At 45.3% G+C, this 16,661-nt stretch overlaps 1 protein-coding gene across 1 annotated transcript; it reads right to left on the reverse strand.

Annotated features, from left to right (window-relative positions):
- Positions 1-8,738: 8,738 nt before the first annotated feature.
- HOXC12 (homeobox C12) lies at positions 8,739-10,448 on the reverse strand. The gene is made up of 2 exons (XM_074267435.1): positions 9,854-10,448; positions 8,739-9,001 (listed from the first exon to the last, which is right to left on the reverse strand). Exons 1-2 carry the CDS (start codon positions 10,446-10,448, stop codon positions 8,763-8,765), a joined length of 834 nt encoding a protein of 277 aa, XP_074123536.1. The 3' UTR covers positions 8,739-8,762.
- Positions 10,449-16,661: the final 6,213 nt, after the last annotated feature.

Below are 16,661 nucleotides of genomic sequence, written 5' to 3' on the forward strand. Positions count from 1 at the left end.
AAAGAGGTGAACAAAAATAACGTGAAAAGAGAATCAGAGAGGGTAACTGAAAGAGAAAAAAAAAATGAGCCTCAGAAAGAGATAGGGATATACAGAAAGAAGAGAATATACACAAATAGAAGAGAAAGCAAATGGAGCTAGACAGACATCTAATTATATGTAGATATACATATGAGTATATATACTTATTAATCTCATTTTTTACATTTTTAATTTTTGAGTCATCAGAAAGGAGAGGAAATAGTGAGATGAAACTTTACCAAACAAGACTTTAACAAAATTAATAGGAAAAAAATCAAAAGAGAAAGGGGGAAAAAACCTACCAAAATCTCCAACTAATATTTCTGTTCCCAGACAAGTAGACGTTGGAGTCCTTGCTCCCTGGTTTCCCTCCCATCAAAAGAGATTCATCCCATCCTCCCTGTCCCCCAATCATTGCTGGGGACCCGTTAAACTTCCCTCCCAGTCGCTCAGTCTCTCCCTGTCTCCCTTATCCTTTCCATCTTTATGATGAGGCTTGTTAACAAGACCATCGAGCGGGCTATATATATCTCTGCTGAGCCTGCTCAGGCGTGGAGCTGACGGCTGTAGGTAACTACCAATGCACTAATTAATTGATTCCCTCAGATAGTAAAATACCATCATGTCTACATAGAAAGTCACCAACTCATAAAAATATCTTTACACACATATCACCAGAATATGCATATGTGTATATAAGTACTTAATAAATACTTCTTATATTTAATAAATATCTTATAAATGTAATGATTATGAAATATATATCCCCACATTGGTTTTACTTATGTAATATTATATATGTATATATTAAGATTGGTTATAACACACTATACATAACCTCTATCTATGTGTATGTATACATATATGCATATATGGGTATATGTACACATTATTTTATATAGTCCCAATTTTTAACTGCTTCAAGAGAATGTATGAACTGGGATCATTTGGGGATTCAAATAAAGTTATTTATTTAAAAATTTACTGCATATCTAATCAAATCCTTTAATAAAAGAAAAATCACCGTTGGAAGCGGGTTTGCGGTAGGAGTGAATTATTTTTGTAGATTTCCCCCCCCCCATTTCCACCTCTCCCCTCCACCCCGCCCCAGGCAAGGAGCTAACCCAAAGTCTGAGTAAAACTCAGGCTGCTTGATTCCCATGTGCAGGAATAGAAGACTATCAATCGGCAGCTTTTGGAATCGGACTGTAAAAGACTTTGGATGTCTGGCCTGAAACATTCCATAGATCTGCTTGAGCTTTTTTTTCTCCTCTCCTAACACTGGAAACCCCTTCGGCATTTCCTGATCTATGAGAACATTGTGGAATCATGCAGTATTTGTTAAAACAGTGAGTGACACCGAGCCAAGATTTGCCCTGTGTTCACAAAAATGGCTAAAAGGAGCCGGGGCTGTTCCTTTGCTCTCTCTGTTTTTCGTGGCTTTCCATAATTTACTATTCTTGGGCCTAGACAAGAATGTTGTGATGATGAATATACAAGCAGAATATAATTATATATAATACACTTGCCCACATAATTATACATTTTGACACCTGCAAACAAGATTTAGAAAAAACAAAGATAGAAGATAAAGGCACTAAGCATAGAAACAGAGAGTGTGTGTAAAAGACGTAATAACTACAGATAAGAACAATGGCAATCAAAAGAGATGTAAGATACAGAAATAAGACTCAGATATGCTAATAGATTAGATAGATCGCTGGTCATCCTACTACATCCTCCCTACTTTATAAATACAGAGAAATGCATGTTGCATCCATCCATGTATATGACATTTAATTAGAGATGTAAGGTAGAGTATCTTATTTAACTTGTGGAGATGAACGAAATTTCAATACCTTGATGTAAAATGGGAGATTATCCCTGAGATTGTCTCTTTCTCCTCTGTCACCCCCCTTTTTTTCTCAGCAAAAAAGAGGGTAATTTTCTTACCTGTCCCTCTTGTTTAGTGAGGGCCAGGGTAACTTAAGCAGAACACAGTGCCTTACTCTTGGCCATTCTTGGGTCCTTCTACTAAGCCTCTGTCAGAGACAGAGAGCAGGAAAATCTTATATGACTGTAGATAGAAATAACATATCACGGAGACCCGAGGCTTTTTTCTTTCTTTGTGGACTGCTAGAATCTGGTATCAGATTGCAAAACATATTGGAAACATTCTTACAAACCATCTCCCTTCTCAAAAATCCAATGCTGGTAACCTAGGAGTCCTGGGATTTGTGATACCATTGATACTCTGAATTCTGGGACTCCCTGGGCAGAGTTTAGGGACTGGTCTTTGGAATTAGAAGGAAAGGAGTAGATGGATGGTGAAAAAATGCAGGCGGAGAGAAATACCTATCAATCTTATTCCAGTACACTTGGAAGTGGGGCAAATTGGGTTTGGCTAAAGCCTGCAAGGTAATTTCCTAGCCTGGATAGGGTGACTAGCAATTGAGAGTGTTGGACCAATAGTCTTCTCTGGGCTTTAATGCTGAGCTGAAGATAGGATTTTGTGGCAAACTCCTGTGATATGATCAGAAATCAGAAATCTTCCATCTACAGAGCTCTAGGAGAATAAGATGAATTTATCAATGGCCTAGACACCAACTCTTATTAGTTAATACAGGTCATCCCAATCCTCCTCCTGACTTCAAGAGATGCTCCCTCAAGGCCATCCCAAAGGTGCTCTGTGTGTGTGTGTGTGTGTGTGTGTGTGTGTGTGTGTGTGTGTATGTGTGTGTGTGTGTGTGTGTGTGTAGATTAAAACTCAGTTTTTCTACAAGGTTCCCAAGGCTCCAGTGTCTTTCTCTTTGGAGTCCATATCTACGCTATCATATTACATCATATCAATTTGTATTGTTATGCATTACACTGCGAATAAATTGTGATTAGTTCTTACGTTCCACACGATTTTAAGCATGTGTCAAATTAAATTACCTGACAGCCTGGTAGAAAACAGAACCAGCCTGACTGCCGAGGTAGAGAAGAGAGAGCCAGAGTCCCGCACCTTCGACTACATTATAGCCTTTTGGCCTCTCAAAGAACTGTGCTGGGTAACACACCCGCCTCGATGGAGCTGCTACTATCTAAAACTCTGGGACTGAGATCTAAATAGCTGCTGGAGCGAGAGCAGCCCTCAACGTCCTCTGGGTGCCCCATCCATCACCGGCTTCAACACTTCCTTTGTCTGGAAGAAGCTGCCACTTGAGTGGGTAGGGCGCCGGCGGGCGGCACTGTGGAGCCCCTGGGGCGTCTTGGAAAGAGTTTAGGGGATCAGAAAATCGACTGGGTAAGGGTATAGCAAGATTCCCGAGACTGACACAACCTACACTAGTAGGATTTATGTTTCCAGATTATGCGGAAATTCATCTACTTATCTGCATACACTCCTCGAAAGACTTGCTTACGTACTCTAGCACTCTTATAGCCCAGAAACACATTCATATACAGAGACATACGAACACGGAAACATTTCCAGACAGACAAGTCTATTGACAGTTTTTTTGGTTGGGGTGTGGAGTGAAGAAGTGCATTTTCTAATACACAATCTAATAGATTTTCTAATCTAAATCTAGTTCATTCTGGAATCTGCAGTGGGGAGTGAAGATAAAACAGACTCCAGAGAACTTTCTTTTGTTCCGCGCATGAAGACCCCAAGTACCAGCTCCTGGAAGCCGGGTCAGTAAGGATCGATTGTCGGGCTCCGCTTCGAGCGGGAAGCCGTGTGTTTTAGCATCGCTTGGGCGCGGTGGAGCCGCCGGGGCCTGTCTGCGGCGGCTCAATACTAGGCTTCCTTAAATAGCTCAGAAGTCAATGTTGTTCACACAGGCAAAGATGAGCAGTTGTGAGAATTATTAGCTTCAAAGTCTGATCGTTTCATCAGAATCATTTACATCTAAAGTGTGATTCTCCCTCTCCTCCTGCCCCCCCCCCCCCGCCACGCATAAAATTATTTTTTGTACCGAATATTCTGAATAATTTTTCCTTTTTTCTTTACTTCCTTGACCTCCAAGGCTTAATTCTATCCCGATCAAAGATTTTTACTTTCTTTTTTTTTTTTTTTTTTTTTTTCTGCAGTAAATGTAATATTTTCTGGTGAGGAGGAGACGCGAATAGAAGCAATTTTCAGAATGAGTCCCCAAAAGAAATCTGTTTGGGGCCAGAATAATAATTTTCCTCTCTCACCAGGATGCTCATGGGGGAATCTTATTTCTGAGCCTGGTGTGGGGAGGAAACAAAAGTCTGTACCCTTTCCTGATATTCTGCCATCTCTCTCCAAAGGAGCCCAAACCTATGGAGAGACTAGGTAGCTGTTTGAGTTGTAAATCCCCATTATTCCTTCCACCTGGTTCCCCAGAACTAGGCGACAATGTTATCAAATAACTCAAGGATAGGGGCAGTAAGTCAGATCTTTTCAACAAAGAGGAGAAATGGTCTTACATCTCCAAAAGAAGTAGAACAAAGTATTATTTGAATTATCAAAATAATGACATTTGCTCAGAGCTTTGGAGGTTAGAAGGTCTTGTGTCCTCCTGGTGAAGGCAAAGATCCATAAATAAACAATTTCTATTCTCCTGCCCCATACATCTTCCCCTCAAATCTCCCATGTCCGATGGACTTTCCCCAACCAGGCCTGAACTCTACCGGCTGTTTTTCCAAATGTCTCTTATTTTCAATAAAAGAACTATCCAAACGATTTGAACATTGCAGGTTGAGGGCAGTAGAGAGATTTCTCCCTCCATACCCACCCCTCCTCCTGACTTTACATACACACCGACACACACACACTGGGACATTTATATACTTATCGGAGAATTTTTATAAAATAGTTATCCCTACCAGTAGGCCACGTCCTAACCTTGGGCTTTTACTTTAGGAATAGGGTAGTAGGGAATGGACACTTCTCTAGTGCTAGGATAAGGAAGGAAAATCGAAGAACCTAGAGCTCGAGAAGAAGGGACAGCAGGAAACCCAGAGGCAGTCCAAAGGAAACTGGAGAAAGAGGCCCGTTGCTTTGGGAAGCTAATTGTGAGTATTAGTCCCATAAGGAATTAAATTCCAGTCTTCAGTTTTCGCTCTTCCCGGGTGAAGGCTATAATAAAGAAGGCTATAAAGTGTATTTAACAAACTCACAGGTGTGTGTTTTTAAAATATGTGGATCCTGTAAATAAAGGTTTCTTCAACTACCAACGGCAATTTTTCCTCTTTTTCCAGAATCAGCGGTTCAAGAGCCATTCTATTCTACACATCGAACTGTTCCCAATCTGCCTTTTACAATTCCCCCTTTTTCCGAAGAAACTCCCACCTTAGGGCGTTCCGCAGGTGATAGATTTCTTGGGATTTCTACAAGCTCTGACTTCACTTTCCAGTCTAGCATATGCTCCTTCTTGCCTGGACACTTTCCTAATTCTATTTTCCGAATTCCCTTCCCTCCACTATTTTTATCGCCACCATCCTTCCCCTAGAACTCGCGAGTTTACCGCTCCTATCTTCTCTTTGCCTACAATTATTTGGGGCCAAAAGATGACAGACGCTTCAACAGATCTAGCCTGCTTGCTCTGTCTTTCTGATGTTGATGCCGCCGCTGTTCTTTTATTATTATTCGTTATTTTTTATTATTCACCTGGTCAGAAAAAGAGGTGGAAATAAGAAGCGGACCCGGGAGGCGAGTTTTCTGGCTTCCCCCCTCCCTGATGAGAGGCAACGGGGCGAGAGGAGCCGGTGACTTTTATTGTTCTCAGAAAATCACATCGTCATACATTCATGGTTTAATTATTATTAATATTAATATTGTGAAGCGACTTTGTACAAGGACTATATAAAGCTGAAACGTGCTAGAGACAGACATTTGCATAAGGATCCTACAGAGAACTAGCGAGAATTGGAGGGGGAGCAGGGGGCGCAATAACAACAGCGAGAAAACTAGACGAAGTACACGCGGAAATAGGGGTGACAGACACGGGAACAGAGACACAGACTGACAGAACCTCACGGAAGAATAGTATTTAAAGAAATGGGAAGAGGATATTGCATATCTTTGTCGTCCTTCCCACCAGCACGCCGCCCCTTTCCCGTTTCCACAATTGGGGAATTGTGTTTCTTGGACAAATTTAGTTTTGAGATCCAATCTCAGGTGATAAGCTTTGATTTTTGAGAGGTGATTAACTGCAAAGAGCCGTATGTGGGTACAGGGGGTGAATGTACTGGTGCAAGTGTGTGTGAGAATATGATTGTGTGTATAAATAAATGTGCATATTCTCCATGTGTTTCTGTATGTAAATAAATGAATACAAAGAAGTGTGTGTTCAACTGTATGGAATCAGGAGAAAGAACAGGTGTAAGAAAGAGTGTGTGTGTGTGTGTGTTTGGCTTTTCTGTGAATATGTATATCTGAGGGTGAGTGCATATGAATGCATTCGTGTGTCTATAGAAAGTTGTCAGACATACCAGTGTGGATGTTACTGCCTGGCTCGGGAAAAAAACTGGTAGAAAGGGGTATGGATGGAGACCCCAGATAAGAAAAAATTTCTTTTTCTCTGCAAAGGGGACAGTTTTTTGGGGGGTGTCTCTTGGTTACTCTCCCTTCCTCCTCTCTGCCTGTTGATTTACACTTCCCTAAAGTTTGGTACTCCCATGCCCATGGAAGAAACCCTGAAATATTGACTTGTTCCTTGAACTACGGAGCTAAAAAAAAAAAAAAAAAAAAAAAAAAAAAAAAACCAGGAATGGGAGACTTTTTCGAGCCATTCTAAGATCTCACTCATCCTGACCTTAGACAGGGCTCTGGGTTTGTTTGTTTACAGGGAATTTTTTCTAATGGAATAAAAATGGCATTCTACAGAAATCTTTCAAAGAGGAAATTATATGAAATCTTTCCTAGTCTCCTCAAGGACATCTCTTCTTCCAGGTTCTCCCCCTTGCTTGATCTTGTCTTTCATTACTCCATCACGTTCACTTAGGGAGAGGGCGGAGGCGAAGAGAAATGGAGACAAAGGGCAGCGTTTGAGGGCCAGGGATTGTGGGGAGAGAGGAGAGAGACAGAATAGAACATGGAAAGAGAAAAAAAGAAAGAAGAAAGGAGGGGGAAGGGAGAGAGAGAGAGAGAGAGAGAGAGAGAGAGAGAGAGAGAGAGAGAGAGAGAGAGAGAGAGAGAAGTGGGGGGGGTGGAGACAGTGCAAAGGCAGAGGAAGAAGATAAGTGGTAAGCAAAGAGGAGGAGGAGAGGAGGAGGGAGCTAGGGCCCCCAGTTCATTGTCACAAGCCTGGGAAATTAGGGCTGAGAGGAGGCAGGCTCCAGTATCTCCGTAGCTCCTTTAAGAACAATCCTCCCAGCCTCATAAATTACAAAGTTCTAGCCTCCGGCCATGACCATGAACGCCAGAAGCAAAGACAGACTGGACTGCCTCCATAGTTGGGAAATCCCGCCTCAAATTCTTTCTCCTCCCACCCTAGTTCCAGCTACATCAGTCAGGTTCTTCCTCCCAAACCCCATAGCTTCATGTCTTCACTTTCTGCTACTAAATTCAAGCTTCAGTATCTACTTTTCTTCCACTTCTCAATCCACTCTCATCTGCAGAGCTTTTGATCTTTAAAGTACTCCTTCCTCCACCTACTGACCCCCCCCATAATATACCTCAGTAGAAATAGGAGGGTAGGGGTTCTTGCTCTCACCTAACAAACTCAAGACATCCTAAACTCTGCTTTGTCCGGCGGTCTAGATTGGAAACTGGAGATAGGTAGAATGCAATCTAAGTATGCACTGGTAAGTATGCCATCCAATCGGAGACCAGATTTCCCCATCCCTCCTATTAAACCCACCTTGCCCATGTCTTTGAGAAACTAGGGTGGGATGGGATGGGGGAGACTAGGGTTTGTGTGTGTGTGTGTGTGTGTGTGTGTGTGTGTGTGTGTGTGTGTGTGTGTGTGTTTTGTTGTTGTTTTTTACTGAAGCCAAAAGCAGTTGTCACCCCTATCCAAAGAAAGGAGAAAGCCTTGACTGAGAAGATATGGGAGTTGAAGACCCGATCCAAGTCTCTCCTTTCCCCTTCTGCCAGCTGTCTTCATCTTTCAAGCACACCTAGGACCTTTCTCCCCCACTTTTTCTCATCCTCCCCATTCCCCTTTCTTGCTGAAGTGGCCTCACCCTTTGACCTTCAGTCTAAGAATTTGAGGAAACTCTAGTTTCCTCCTTGTCTCAGAGGCTTCCTAACAATCCTCTGGTTCCTCACCTAAGTATCACCAAAGAAAAACCAGGGACAAGGGAATTTCTAGTTGAAGCATCCAGCAGGAGAGAAGGTAGTGGAAGAAGGAAGGGGGTCAAAACCTGATATCTAGGAGATATGCCTTCACTTCACTCAGGCTAATGATTGAGTAGTACAGGAAAACGTTCCCACCCTCACCTCCACACATAGGAACAACAATTGAAAATCAACAATCTGGAAATAGTTTTGACTTCTTCCTTCCACCCCACCAGAAGCAATAGGCTTCCTATTTTTCCCTCTCTGTTTCTCTCTCACTTGGCCTGGCAAAATTGATGCATGGCATGTGTAGAAAAAGAACTGATTATCAAAACAGACAATAACAAAAATACCCAGACGGGGCAGAGCCCCGGGCCTCTCGTTATAAGCGGGTGACAATGTCTGATGCAGGCGGTCAAGTGGCCAGGCGGCCAGGGAGTGAGGCTCTCCCTCTCTCTTCACCAGGGAGTCGGCTTAAGTCTGATGTCTCCTCCTTCTGATCCCCCTAAAAGAAGGAGAGGGCCTGCTCTCTGAGCAGAAGTCTTTTCTTTTTCATCCTCCGGTTCTGAAACCAGATCTTGACCTGCTGGTCACTAAGATTCAAGCGGTCCGAGAGTTCTCTCCTCCTCTGGCGGGTGATGAACTCGTTCACCATGAACTCTCCCTCCAGCTCCGCGAGCTGCAGCTTTGAGTAGGGTTTGCGCTTCTTCCGGGACCGGGTGTGCATGGGATACCAAGGGGCGCCTGGGGAGGAGGGAGTGGGCACAGGATAGTTGGCTTTGGAAGGTGAGGAGTTGACAAAACAGAAAAGGAAAAAAAAATACAAAACCTCAGTCCTTCCTCAATCTCCCCTGTGTCCTTCCCTATGTCTCTTATTTCCTTTCTTTACTGCTCCCCAACACTCTCCACAGTGTTGCCCCTCCTTTTCTTAACCCTTCATTCTTTTGCTCCTCTTTCCCAACCATACTTTCTGTCCTCCCCATTCCCCATTCCTTCTTCTCCCAAACCCTTCCCTTTCTCTCTTCTCCTCAATTCTCTTCTGCTCCCCTTTCCTGGGGAGCCCTCTCAGGGAGCCTTGGGCAGGATGGACTTGCATGGCTCAATTGGAAAAAATTAATAGTATCCACTTGCTTTCTGAGACAGAGCGAAAGGAGGAAAGAGAGAGAAAAGAAAGAGGAAAGAAGAAAAAAGGAAGAAAGGAAGAAAAAGAAAGAGAGAGGAGAAGAAACATTTAGGGTGTAAGAGTGGTGTGGATAGGGTGAAAGAGGACAGATTGGGAGGAAGGAAATGGATCCTTAACTCCTACCCCCTGGAGCTTCCTGGCCTTCAACCCTCTGGCAGGCGGAAAGGGAATCTCTCATTTTATTTTATAGGGATATTTACATGTTTATAGGCCTCCCCCTCCCCTTTTCTTTTCTTTTTTTTGAAAGAAGCGCTCACTAATGAAACATTCTGCCACCCCAACCTCTCGGAATACACCCAGTTCCTGAATTCCGTCAGTTGTACTCCCCACGCGCCAACCCCCTTGTCGCGACAGAATGCCCGCTCTATGTTGCAATAGAGGTTTTTGGCTGAAATGGAAGGTGTGATCCTTACCACTGGTAGAGAGCCCGTTCCCCTGGCCTAGGGGCGACACCAGGCTGGCCCCATCGCCCGCGCCGCCGCCCTTGTTTCCCTCGTTGAGCAAGGATGAGCTGGAATCGGACTCGAGTGACTGGCAGGAAGGGGGATCGTGGGGGGGTCCCGCGGCGCCGTCCCCCCCGCCACCGCCGCCGCCGCCGCCAGCAGCATAGTCGTACTTGAAGCCCATAGACGGCGGCCCCGACGGCTCGAGCTGCAGCAGCCCACCCCCCTCCCGCCCTCGCTCCTCGCGCTTCAGCCCACCGCCCTCGGCGCACGCCTCGCGATAGTAGCATTTGCTCTCCTCCACCCGGGCCAGCTCGCACGTCCGGCCGAAGGATGGGTTAAGCGACACCGGGCTGCCGAGGTAGGGCTGGGGATAGCCATTGCAAGGCTCCGCAGACGGCCAAGGTAGGGAGCAGACGTTGTCACGCCGGGGGTAGGACAGGGAAGGCAGGCCGGGCAGCTGCCCCCCAGAGGCGCGGAAGTTGGGGAAATAGAAGGTGTCCCCCGTGTGGATATTCACCAACGGCCCCACAAACCCGGGATTAAGGAGATTATGTTCGCCCATTTCCGCGGGGCCCGACCGAGAGCTTCTACTTTATTGCTATCTGACATTAAACATAGTTAAACCTGCGGACGCGTCCCATTGGCCGCTGGACGGTCACATGGGTTCCTGCTGGAGGAGGGGTAGGAGGAGGAGGGGGTGGGGAATGAAGAGACCCCCCCCCCCCCCCATACACACAGACAGCCAACACCAACTTCTCTTCCCCTTTTCTTTGGGGGGTGGATTCTACGTTGTGGAGGGGGCTAATTCGCTAGATTCTAGTTGTTAAAAAAGAAAAAAATCACACAAAATCCAACCCAAGGAGCGCAGCAGTAGCTCAATCTGGGGCGAGGAAGGAATAGGAAAAAGAACACACAAAAATCATATACACACCAATAACACACGCACACCCCCACACCCTCTCCACCTACCTCCCCCAGTGAATCCTTTCGCCAACAGCTGGCCGAACGCAGCCCGTCCTTCTTTAATTAGCTCCTTTATTAACTAAAACCGTTGGAATTTACAATATCTCCCCAATAAATTACTATTAGATATTGTGTCATATAAAGTTTACTGGCTGTTTAAGGAGACGGATGAGCCCTTTGGCTACAGGGTTTATTTACAGTAGAGAGAAGTAGGGGTAAGAACATGTTTCTCTCCGGGTTCTCTTTCCCATTCTGCCTCCGGGACCTGTTCTCGATCCTTTTCCATTGGTTTCATTCCAAGAGTTGGGAGAGGGCACCACAGACTCTTGGGGAGGGGAGTTCCTCCCACTCAATAACCTATCCGGAGGGGAAACGATGCCTCAAGACCTCTTTTCCTCTCCCTCCTCCAACAACACACCTTTTCCATCTACCTCCACTCCCTGTATCGTAGGACGAATGCGGAAGGCAAGAGGGAAGGAGTCACCCGGCTCCACACGCTTCCCTCTGCCCGAATCTGAGTAGGGTCCGCTTCCTAAAAGATTGCTTACAACAGATTACCTCCTTTCCTCACGACTTGCTCTGGGGAGAGACGAGGAGGAAGGCTTGCGAGCAACAAGAAGACCCCAAAGAATCGAGGCAATTGGATGCCCTAGAAGGAACCAGTCCAGTAGAGGACGCGGCTTCGGCTGGAGCTCAGGGTTTAGCTGGGAGACCAAGATTCGTACGGATCTAGAGCTGAAGAATAGTATCGAATTCAATCCTAGCCCAGACCAATCCATACCAATAACTACCATTGTGCACTCTCGAATGAAAGTGGGGATAAAAATAAAAATCTGTACAAGTCTCTATCTCCAAAAGGGTATTGATAGTTTCAATTAAACACCTAGCTGACTGCAAATAAGGACCTATGCTCCCGCTTTAACCTAATGGAAATTAAATGTCGAACAGGAAATTAAATCTATTTTGACCTTGTTTACGGGGCACTGAAACTCCAGATTAAAAATAATCATAATAAAAATCTGGATATTTCATAATATCTTAGAGCTGAGAATCGGTGTGTACCAAGAATTTGGATACTTTGGGCTAAATATTTCAAGCAGCACTGAAATTCTTAGCATACTGTAGACCAAGCTATTAAGGGACAAAAGGCAGAATGGAAGTGAGAAAGAAAGAATGGCCCAGAAGAATCTAGAGACATTGAGCATATCGATAAAGAAAAATCTGTAGGCTCTGTGTGTGTGTGTGTGTGTGTGTGTATGCGCGCGTATACACACCAATTGGTAACTAGATAATTAGCAAAAGACAAAGGAGACATATGTAAATATTCTTCTTGCCTTCTATCTGCTAAAGGAACATTTCATGGGCGAAAAAAAAAAAAAAATCCAGATTCCTCAAATTCCACCGTTCCCTGGATGGTTTCGTATCCTAAAACCATCGCCTGTGAGACAGACAGAAATACGTGCTCCCTCCCCTGCCCCAAATTCCGCCCGTCTGTCCACTAGATCAGACGAACTCTCCAACTCTTGACCATTTCTACCCATTTCACTCTTTTCCTTATGCATGTCCTTCTATGGCTAGTGATGGAGTGTTGGGCGAGTTCGGTTGCCCAACCTCACTTTCCATCCCCGGTTAAACCCTCGTTCTGGCCCTGAGATTAGAGAAGTCCTCAGATCGAAGCGCTCTGGGAAGAAGCCTGGTCCATGGAAAGATTGTATTTCAATATTATTCCTTTCCTATTGCAACAGCGTTTTTCTAGCCTAAGGAAAAGGAGACTAGAATCGGGGACAAGTCTCTGTCTTTTTACTAGCTAGAGGCGAGTCCGCATGACAACCAATTTCACATCTAGCCTTCCATTTTCAATTATCATTGTGGTTAGCTGTTCCTGCTATAACAATTAATCTCATTATTTTAAAAGTAGCATTCTCCTTTCAAGATACTGCTGTCAATATTTTAAATGGAGCTTCTTATTTTAAGCTGTTTTGGTAAGGTGAGTAATATATTATTATTTTTATTTTTATCAGGAGAATCCGGCGCAAATTTACACTGACATCCAGGGCCTTGTTAGGCAGTATCCCTAGCAGTAAGCTTTTGCTTCTGATAATATCCTCGTAGAAATTAGATATTAGTATAATCATATTGCAATTTCTATATAGGGAATAGGATTCTTCCTTCTCTTCTTTTCTCTTCCCTTCCTTTTCTCCATCGAGGTAGAGAATAAGGAAGGGTTCTTTGCCTCTGAGTAAGCAGTTGGAAAGCCCTCCCCCCCCATTCTCCTGATCAACCAGAGCCCAATCAAAGCAGAAAGCTGGATAAATTGTTGATAGATGAAAACAGGGGTTGGGGGGGCGGAGGAGGGAAAGAATTTTTTTTCCACCCAGGGATCTATTTCCCCCCCCTGGGTTGGCTTAACAAGAATACAATTATTATTGGTGGAGTCAAAATGTGCCACATCTCCCAAGTCATCAGCGCTCCAGAAGGAGAAAAAAAATCTCCATCTACACTGGAGAGTGTCGTCCTCTCCTTTTTTCTTCATTCTTCCTCCTCAGAAAGCAGAATGAGCCTAAGGACGTAGTGTAGGGAATACCATACTCCTTCCCCACCCCCTACCCTAGTCTGGGTTCATTCACGCCTGCCTCCTCAGCTCTTCCCTCATCTTCTTCCCTTTAAGTCAGAAAATGGAATATTTCATTGTGTGGAAAGTACGGATCTAAGCAACCCAAATCACCCAATCTCCGCAAAGTTCCCTCCCCCCGCAACCTATTTTGCTTTGCTCCTACCCAGGTTCAGTCTATGTTGACCCGAGATCCCTTTGACAATCTACCCTCAACCTGCCCAGAACCCAAGCAGCACTCCCTTTATACGACCAAGTTCCCGGGTTTGCCTATCCTATCGTGGTGACAGACGCAGACAAGCCACGGATTCGGGGCATCACCAAAGACGCCTGCAGAGCAGCACATTCCCGAGAAGCTACAGCGAGGACACACATAGGCTAGGTTCCTAGCCGAAAACCCGAGAGACACAACATCATCCTATTGTGGAAATCCTACTACCTCAGCCAATTCCGCGATGCGGGATTAAAGCGTAAAACAAAAGCCATTCAGCCTTAAAGATGGATAAACGGCCTTGGACAGAGAACACGAACCCTACAGGACTTATTGACTGATACCGACAGATTCAGGGAGATATTAATCAATAAAAGGCAGAAACAAAAATCAGCTTCTCAATCTTGCTCACCTAAATTCAGCAGTTCCTTCATTAATTAATTCCTGGATTAATTAAAATAGATGAAATGGATGCTTGCTGATAAATCTTTTTTTTTTTTTTTTTTTTTTTTTTTTTTTAAATCTTGATTATACACCTTCCTGAGGTCCTACTCAAGGGAGACACACACACACACATGCACACACACTGAGCCTCTCTCCATGACCACACCTTTTGTTTCTATTTCCATTCACTGCCCTATATCGGTGTGAGGCGAATTTTCTAGACTCAGCTTGCAGTCACACTGGCACTTGGCCCCACTGGACTCTCCAGAAGGTGTTTCATTCACCATTACGAGCAGACCTACGTCTCCCCTACCATTGGTAAAGGGACTTCCCAGACACAGCTTGCTCACCACCACATTTTTACTGCGGCTGGGTTTCGGTTTGGAATCACTGGGGATGCTATGTTTTTTGCTTCCTGGACGGCTCAGTTCAAGGTCACTGTCTAGTTTGCAGAGGGGAAAGAAAAAAAAAAACCAGGGTCTGCCATTTATGCAAATGGATCTACTTACTTAGACCCCCCGGAGGGAAGTTAGCTAGGGAGGAGAGGGAGGGGGGCGGAAGAGGAAGGGGACTTGGGATGAGGGATGGAAAATGGAGATGACCCTCCTGAACTGAACCTCCTCAGTCTCCATCCTTCCCTGGTTCTGCCAGGTTAGGATATTTAGAACTGGGGAAATAGCACTTGCTTTTGAGATGTGGATATTGGAGAGGTGTGTGCTGTGAGGGTGAAATCTTCTAAGGAACCTCATCTCACGTATCATTTGCTTTTTTTTTTTTTTTTTTTTTTTTTCCTAGAGCTGGGAATCAGGGATCCTCTTTCTATTTCCTCTCAGTTCTCCCACATTTGAAAAAATAGGTTTGGAAATCAAGTGAGTGATTCTGAGGGTACAATTGAAGAATGGCAGCGAGAACTCATGGTGACAATCATTTGATGGGTTCACTCCTTTCTACAGGTTTAGATTGGTAAAGGTGAGAATGGAGATGGAATAGAGGAGTCTCCTAACTGGGAGAAAGACCAGGGAGAGCTGAGACAGTGTGGACTTGACTTTAGGGCCTAGGAGTCCACCCTCACCTTCAACAAATCAACTGACTTTGTCTTAGTCTCTCCCTGACCCAGAGGCACAGCTCGAAGTTCCGAATTACAGTTCAGAAAATGATAGTAAGGGAGGGCATAGGCGGGGGGAATCTTCATAATCTAAGAGACTACAAGGGTCACCTCTCAGTACAGAGGAATCGAAAAGAAATTAGCCGATTTTTCCCCCCTTCTTTTTTCTCATTCCAGAGAGAAATGGGAGTCCTACTCTAGGAAGCAGGATTGGCAAGCTAACAGTTAAATATTTTCGTTGTATTACATTTTTCCCTCCATCGCCAGTAGAGGATCTCCTCCGCCCAGTGAATTAGTGTCAGGGACGCCCGAGACTCCACAAAGGTGCAGGGATCAGGCTTAAAAAAAAAAAAAAAATCTCAAGAACACCACACCCACACACCATCACAGACGGCCCCATAAGAGACTGGTGCTTCCTAGAGCTCTCCATCCTCGAGCCTCTGCCTCCTTCCCTGATAGCTACACTGCCACTGGCACTCTCTTTTCCTCCCCTCTGCCTTTTGCTCTCTTCTTCCCCATTGCCTTCTGAAGGTGGCGGGGTGAGGTGATGGTGGTAGTATTGAGAGTGGAGGAAGATTGGCCCTAATTCACCACTGTCTCAGCAGACTGGCCGTGACCGTGGCTTATAGTAAAGCGTCCAGACAGCCGCCCTTTTCTTGCCCAGCTTTCAGGCTTCGGCTGACTTCGGAACCCCTGGGATGGTGGACGCTCAAATCTTCTCCCCTTTCCTTCAATCGAAGGAGTAGATATCCTAACTTTCTCCTTTCTTTTTCTGGGAAAGTTGAGGGGTGGGGTGAAAGCTGACGGCGGGATGGGAATGGGAAAGAGAGATCAAGACCCGCAGAGACAACCCAAATTGCGCTCTGACTAGTAAATGGACAGTTACCCTGGAGTGTAGCCCGGATCTAGCGCGGCGAGAACTTACCTCTGTGATTAACGCCGAGGGGGAGGGGGATGCTGTTAGCGTCACGAAGTTCCCTTTTCTCTTCACCCGTCCCCCCCCCCCCCATTGGAAAGTTAAAGCCGGGATGGCTGAGGAGGATGGGGGAGGAAGGGCCCGGGCCAAAGGCTGAAGAATAGGAAGAAGACTTAGGGACAGTTTCTCTCCTCCTTTTATTGGTGTTATTAGCTTCCCTGTCTAGACTGAAGACGACACCTCCTCTATCTGTAAACAGAAGCGGGCGGGTTCCCTGGCAGGGTGGGGGGAGAGGAGGAGGGGATGGAAGAGAAAAGGGGGACGGCGAGTCGGCCCTCCCCCTCTCTAGCCACCGGAAGATCAAGGCTTTCTCCCCTCCCCCCGCCCTCCTCCTTTCCATCACTCACCCATCCCTGTGATGTCAAGGTCAGAAAGACCTAGTCACGGTCAAGGCTAAAAGAGGAAAAGACCTGGTTGGTTGCCGGTTCTCTCCCCCGATAATTCTCCCTTCTCATCGGTTCCTTC

Source organism: Sminthopsis crassicaudata, chromosome 5 (genome assembly GCF_048593235.1).
Source record: "Sminthopsis crassicaudata isolate SCR6 chromosome 5, ASM4859323v1, whole genome shotgun sequence".
NCBI lineage: Eukaryota > Metazoa > Chordata > Mammalia > Dasyuromorphia > Dasyuridae > Sminthopsis > Sminthopsis crassicaudata.